The sequence below is a fragment of the Arachis duranensis genome, unplaced genomic scaffold (assembly GCF_000817695.3).
Source record: "Arachis duranensis cultivar V14167 unplaced genomic scaffold, aradu.V14167.gnm2.J7QH unplaced_Scaffold_165934, whole genome shotgun sequence".
NCBI classification, from domain to species: Eukaryota; Viridiplantae; Streptophyta; class Magnoliopsida; order Fabales; family Fabaceae; genus Arachis; species Arachis duranensis.
Genome location: NW_026264258.1, coordinates 1,628,599 through 1,636,005, shown reverse-complemented (window position 1 = coordinate 1,636,005; position 7,407 = coordinate 1,628,599). Strand labels below are relative to the sequence as shown.

General features: G+C 30.7%; 1 protein-coding gene across 1 annotated transcript; it reads right to left on the bottom strand.

Moving 5' to 3' along the window:
- Positions 1-625: 625 nt before the first annotated feature.
- Positions 626-5,325, bottom strand: LOC107478073 (phospholipase D alpha 2-like). Its single transcript, XM_021136961.2, has 4 exons — positions 5,235-5,325; positions 5,023-5,125; positions 1,354-3,217; positions 626-1,251 (listed from the first exon to the last, which is right to left on the bottom strand). Exons 2-4 carry the CDS (start codon positions 5,116-5,118, stop codon positions 824-826), a joined length of 2,388 nt encoding a protein of 795 aa, XP_020992620.1. The 5' UTR covers positions 5,119-5,125; positions 5,235-5,325; the 3' UTR covers positions 626-823.
- Positions 5,326-7,407: the final 2,082 nt, after the last annotated feature.

Below are 7,407 nucleotides of genomic sequence, written 5' to 3'. Positions count from 1 at the left end.
GACTTAATAGTATAATATTAAATTAGTTAAATAAAAAAATATTAATAAATTAAATAATTAAGATATAAATCTATTAGATAATGAAAAATAAATATAAAACTAAAACTAAAAATAAATATAAAAAGAAAGCGTAAAAGAAAGCGGGAAACAAGAACATACAATCAATCACGTATGATAAAATTCTCAAGTGAAAAACATATAAATAATTAAATATATAATCAATCAAACTTTGTAATTATCTTTGTAGGCTCGGTAAATAAAAAGATGTGTTTGGATGAGATATTTATCAAAAAGAAGAAGTATAATGATTGAATAGAAAAGCTTTTGGATTTTTTTTAGATAGTTGTAAATACTTGATCCAAAAAAATGAATAAGTTACGTAACTGAAGGTTAGATCCCCTTTGACATTATTATTGATGGCCAACAAACGGTCACTCAGTTACATAAAACTAAAACTTTAGCAAATCAAAATCCAACAGGAACAAACATAAAACTAAAACCTTATCAAATCAAAATCTTAGAAACAAACAATTCCTTCTATATGTCTTTTTTTTTTAATTAGTTGCAAATTTAAGTTCCATTTAAGAGTGTGTTACTGGCTAATCGATTACTACATGTACTAGACGAGATTCGAATTCCAACACTTAATTAAGTAGACGAGTGAACTGACTAGATTATTCATATTGTCTTCTTTGTCAAAATGGGCCTTTGTTTAAGAAACAATAACTAGGAAAAACACGCACACAGAGACATGCATTACTCATGCAGCACAAAGCACGAGCATATACTGGGGACATTATTTAATATGAATGGTAATGGTTGATTACGTGTTGTGCATGAGAGGACTTTGTTTCCCTAGAATAGTGGCAAAGGTGTCTGGGAAGTACTGGAATCCTGGAAGTTCTTGCACAGTTCCATCGTTAGAAATTTGAATAGGATAGCGGAGCAGATGGCCTGGAAGGTCAGTATCAAATGATCCTGCAGAATACGATTTCCAATACTTTTCAGCAAGTTGGTTCACCCTACTAACACATTCTTTACTTTCAGGGTTGATGAAGGTTCTTTCACATATTCCAAGATGCTCCAACCACAAGGACATGCGGAAACCGTGGATCTGCCCCGTTGCACCATTTTGCCCGCTAGCCAGATAGGAGGGTTGATAAGCTCCCATGGCAATCTCAGTGTCTCTACCACCTTGCATTGATCTGTGGTTGATGTTGGCAGATCCAATGATTATGTATTCATCATCAACTGTAAAAATAAAGTAAAAGACATAATTACTAAATTAGAAAAGACTATAAAGAACTAATTAAACCTCAAGAATATGCATGAACAAAGTACATATATACTTACCTATCATCATCTTGGAATGTACATAAATCATGAATCGCCTACTCGTCTGAGCGTTCATGTAATGCAAATCCCTATGTGGCGTTCGTTGAGGTTGATATTCACCATGTTTTCTGACCTCTCGATTCCCAAGGCAGAAGAATGACAAATATCTCTGAGGATCTTCCTTAATTTTCTCTTGTTTGAGTGCTTCAACAATGTCCTTGTACATCATTTCTATTGTCTTCCTCTGCAAAAGCAACATGTCCTGGACTGTAGAAAAGTCACCCCTAACAAAACCGTCACCATGAGGGTCACCCTCCGGCCACATTGGAATCACAACATACACAGCGAACTTCTCCTTGGCTTTAATCTTGCTAACAATTTTGAGTGAAATCTCCTTTGGGATTAGATTCGAAGCATTAAATTTCTTGTGTCTGCTACTCCAACCGAAATCGCTTCCTATGAAGTATTCATTCTCAATATAGATGAAATTCTTTGCTCGCCTAATAGCTTCAATATAGGCATCTTCAATGCTATGATCTATTATTTTATATTTGCCTCTAAAAATCCGGGGCCCAACTTTGGTAATGTTTCTATGATGAGCCTTTGGGAAGTCGAGAACAGCTTTGTCATCAATAGATCTGAATACCTGAACATTCCACGCCTTATTATTATTATTATTATCTTGGTGGCCATGGGATGGGGAATTGAAGAAATCTCGAAGCTGGTTCATGGGAACAAGGATGTCCTCTTTACCTTCCTTCTTACATCTCTGCACAAAGGTGTCATAAACATAACAAGCAGCAGGCCCTTCGAGGCGACAGTGCACGTCATGCCACGGCTCCCTAGGACCACCCTTTTCGATTTTAGAACCAACAAAACTGGCTTGATGAAAATCTTTGTTATGTGCATCATTCTTTTGCAAGGTTCTAAAAAGTGAATGGTCTGGAGTATCATATCTTCCACGGCAGAGATCAATGCCCCCAATGAAACTCACTATTCCTCCTCCAATATCACTATCGTCCACCACCACAATCTTCTGGTGATGACTATAAAGCACGCGACTATTATGACGAGAACACCAAACGCACTGCACATTAGTGTCTCTAAAATATGCCTTTGCCTCTTTGCTACGAATACCCATCACTCCTCCATACCCTGCAACCGCAGTTGGATCATCGGAAATGAGCAATACAACTTTGACCTGTCCGTTCTCTGCCTTTCTCTTGAGCAGCTCTCCAAGTGTAGTTTGTCTCTCTTCCATTGTCTTCCTTGTTGGATCCCTTAAGAGGGTTATTTCAGTGTAAAGAGACCAGCCAGCAATGTATACGAACTTCTCTGCTTTCTTGATTGCATCAAATATGTCCTCCCAGCATCGCTTCGGCTCATAATTCACGAGTCCATCCTTGCTCATTTTATCGACGTAATCAGCTGGGATGTGAGCATCTTGGTAAAGAGTAACCTTGCATCCATTTTTCTGTGGGTAGTGGGTGCCACGAACTCCATGAAAGTCTGAACCGATCCCTTCGCTGTGTTTTCTAGCATCCAAAAATTTCAGCACCACGCGGGTCCTTGAACCTGCCGGCCCAACAATCCCTTGCAATTGCAGGACCCATTCACATGTTTGACCATCATTTTGCAAGATATCCTGAACGGAAACCTCTCTTGTAACATCGTTGATAGCGAATTTGATATTTGACGCCATCTGAGCACAATGAAAGTAAAAATGCTCTCTCCAGCTACGATCCATGGGGGCTTGTATATGCCTGCTTCCCACTTCGAATCCATCCAGATAAATTTTTGCATCCAGTTTAGTATTATTGCGTTCAACTAGCCAGTCCAATAGCTCCAACAGCCATCCCACCACGTATATCATCAACTGAACCTGAACAATTTAAATACAAATTAGCACTACATGCACAATAGCCGTTGAGCTATAATTTAAATGATATAATTTTTTTATATTCAGTTAAAAATGGCAGGTTTTGAGTATCACTCCTCTAATAATAATAATAATAATAATAATAATAATAATAATAATAATAATAATAACTAACTTTTCACTTTTAGTTAGTATTTTCATTTTTTTTTGAGGATTTATGATTTAAATTTTATAATTTAAAGTTTAATTTTAAAAATTTATAATTTATGATCTAAAATTTAATATCCACAAAATAACTTTAAAAGAATTTACAGATGTTGGCGGAAAAATTTTACTTCCTAATCCCTAGTATTACTTCAACAATAAAACTGAATACTCAACTTTAGTTCTAACTTTGTTTCTGCATTTGCTTTTTATTTTTATCCAATAAAACTTAAAGGGTCTTTGTGTTATTTTATGCTTTAGTCTAATTTGGTAAGACATGTTATATGAGTTTTAAATTTGAGTGAAAATTTAGGGTGCAGTTGTCATATTGTTAGTTGAGAAGTGTTCCATAACAATTTAGTCAATAATATATCAAATTATCTAACGATTCTTTTTAATTAACAATTTTATATAAAGATAATTGTATTCTTAATCATATTGGTTTTTTGTTTAACTAAAACTTTTTTATCTTAAAAATTATTCATTTAATATTGATTTTTTTTTTGCTAATACTACCTCTTTCAATTTTTTTTATAGTGTTAGTTATTTATATATATCTAAATTGATCCTTTCAAACAGACTTAAAAGTAAATAGAGGTAATAAATTATGCATATAAAAGTGAGAAATTAATTTAAGCGTAAATAGTTATATCATTTCTCTCTTTTTGATTTATGCATAATTAGTTAAAGACTATATTTTAGGCTCATTATTTTGTGTGAGTGTAATACTTTGTTAAAATCATTTTCTCTCCCCCCAATTATTTTAAAAAAAAATATACAGACTAAAATTTAAATTGTCTCAGGTAAAAAAATTCGTGTCTCATCATTTTAGAAAAATATAAAATACACGTATTTTATATATTTCTGTATGTAACTGTATTTTTCATTTTGTATGTCTTACAAAATAAACATAGTATATGTGTAATTCTGTTTATGTCTTTAAGGTAGCGTTTGTTTTGAGGTACTGAGACAGAGATTGAAAGACTGAGATTCAGTATCGTGTTTGTCAGTTCAGAGACTGGTACTAAAATTTATGTCTCTATCTCTAAAATTTCAGTATTTCAGTACCTCCAAAAAGTAGGGACACAGGAGACTGAAGTTTTTAGAGATGAAGACTGAAACTTTAATAACATTTTATACCTAAAATACTTTCATTTCAATTAATTAATTCCAATTTTACCCTTTGTGTAAATTAAATTAGAGTTTCATTCTTGTTTCAATTTCTGTCTCCTATTTTGCACCAAACAGAATACTGATATTTATTTCAATCCCTGTCTCTTAGTCTCTGTCTCTCAGTCTCAGTCTTTCCGTCTCTATCTCTCCACCAAACGCTACCTAATAGATACGACACTAACCAAACAAATCTTAGATCCTCGTAACGTAATAATGAGCGAGTAACTTAACAAAAAAATATAAAACTAACGTAGTGGAATTTTTTCAATCTCAAAATTTTATAGGATACAATTGAATTTTAAAAATCTTTTTCATGTAAAAGATAATCTCTGATTCCATTTTGGAAATTTAAAAGACAATAATATATCAATTCAATGAAAGAGAGAATGAAGTCATAAGAGCATTGGAGATAGAACAAAGAAGCTACGTACCCAGATAGAGGGAGTTTTGTTGGGATTATTGTGGCGGACCTCATGAACAATAGTTACCTCCAAAGTCCCGTGAAGTAGAACTGGTGTCACCGCCATCACTCACCTGATTCATCAACTCAAATTCATAGAGGACATACATGCATTAATTAAGATTTAGATCGCCACCATGAAAAGATAGCAAGAGAATTTTGACTTGTAAAATAAAAACTTACAAAAAGACAGAACAGAAGGGAAAAGGATTACACGTCGCTTCGAACAGTTGTAGTAAGAATGAAAATTGAGCGTCACCCAGTAATGCTTAAATATATGCTCTGTATGTTCAACTTTTCAAGTTTCTCGCTGTTTTGAATCTTAGCCATCGATTTTGTAATTAAAGGTTGAGATTTGTTTAAATTAAAATATATATTCTTTTTCTAATGTGAACAATAATTCAAATTAATAAATGTTTTGAATTACTTTATTGAATATAAAAATGTTTACTAAGAATGAAGTGGCAAACAGACCAAGATAACCCAAGTACTTTAATTTGTGGAAATAGCTATTTCATCAAGATTTCAACTACCTTATTCTCTGAATGTTTTTGTTTGTCTATACTGGCGTCGGATAATGTTAAGGAGACAAAAAAAAAACAGTTAGAACTTGTCTTATTTAGTATTTATTAATTATCGCAATAATTAATAAATATTAAATAAAATAAGTTATGGCTATTTTTTACTAATTTTCTTTGATTACCAAATATTTTCGATTGTCGTCTAATAACAAGTAGATTCTATAGTGTCATTCTTAAGGTACACATTCTCACTTAATACCTCCTATTTAACATCCATGCTTAATTATTTGAGCATCTAAATTTGGAATTAAATTAAGAAGAGTGTTAAGAGATAGTAAGTCTTATGATTTATAGTCATTAATTAATTATTATTAATATTTTTAATGGTATAAAATTATTCATATCTTTTATTTGTTAAGTACCGGTCAAATTTTAATAAAAATGTTGGCCCTAAACTTTTTTTTAAATTAAAAATGATGACATCCATAAAACATAAAAGCAACAGTTTTAGACTTGGTTTCATAAAGATTTTTAAATAAGTATTTGTCCTTTTTAAATTTTATTTGATAAATAAAAAAATTATATAATTGTATTTATAATTTTAAAACTTAAAAAGCGTTTTTAAAACCAGTTAATTTTTTTTAAATTAATTTGTGTTAATTAAAATTAAAAATTTTAATATAAATTCATATATTAATAAATATTTAAATTTATTTTATATTTATGTTTATTTATTATCTTTTTAAATTTTAAAACCTATTTCATCAAATATAATTATAATTATTTATGTTTATTAAAAGTTATTTTTAGATTAATTTTACCAATTATATACTATGTATTTTAAAAAGTTGTCAAAACAACTTTAATAAATTATTTTTGAAAAGTTAAAGTAACACTAAATCTAAGTTGTATATTATTTATTATAGAAAATGCACCTCTCGGAATGTTCATTTTTTTTATTCAAAACGAGAGACAATATATTTGACGTTGACCGAGATATTACCAACCTGATAATAACATGCTTTGTTTTTAAAAATAATAAAAAGGAGACTTTGCATTGACGCTGCAAAAATACAAAGTTAGTAAAGTGGTGGTATTAGCCAAACAGAAACTACTTAGGATTTTGATGGTGGCTTCCTAAGTGGAGCTCACATGTTTTATTCAGGGAAAAAATAAAAGTAGAGACTAAAATGGACTTTAAGAAAAACTATGTCTTGTGATAATGGTCTTCAAATGGAGTTAGGGATGACAATTTTTTTTCTATTCCGTTTCTATTTAATAAAATATTTTTTGTTTTTGTTTTATTTTTATTACGAATTTCTATTTTTACTGTAAAAAACACGGATATCTGCAAATATTTATAAATATTAAATTTTAAAATATTTTAAAAAATTATTATAATTATAATAAAATCATATACAATTCAACCCAATATATCAAATCAAATTCATATTTAACATAATAATATACATATAAATTCATATTCGTAGAAATTTTGCAGAATTTCGTGGGACAGGTACCTTAATTCCCATCTCATCTCCATTTATTTATGGGGCAAATCTCCGTCTCGGTGAAAATTTTGCAGGTCTCCATTAACTTTTCCGTCGCGAATAATTCTCACGAATATCTGCAGGTAAGAATATTTTTGTCATCTCCAAATAGAACTCAGTACTTTATTCGCTAACAAAAATTTGTATTGTTATTTCTATATATAGTCTAGTTTTCTAAATATATATAAGAGAAGAAAAAGATAAAAAAAAAAACAATGATGATGATAATAATAATGAAGGAGGAGGAAAAAAAAATGAGAAAAATTTTAACAAAAAAAAAAGCTC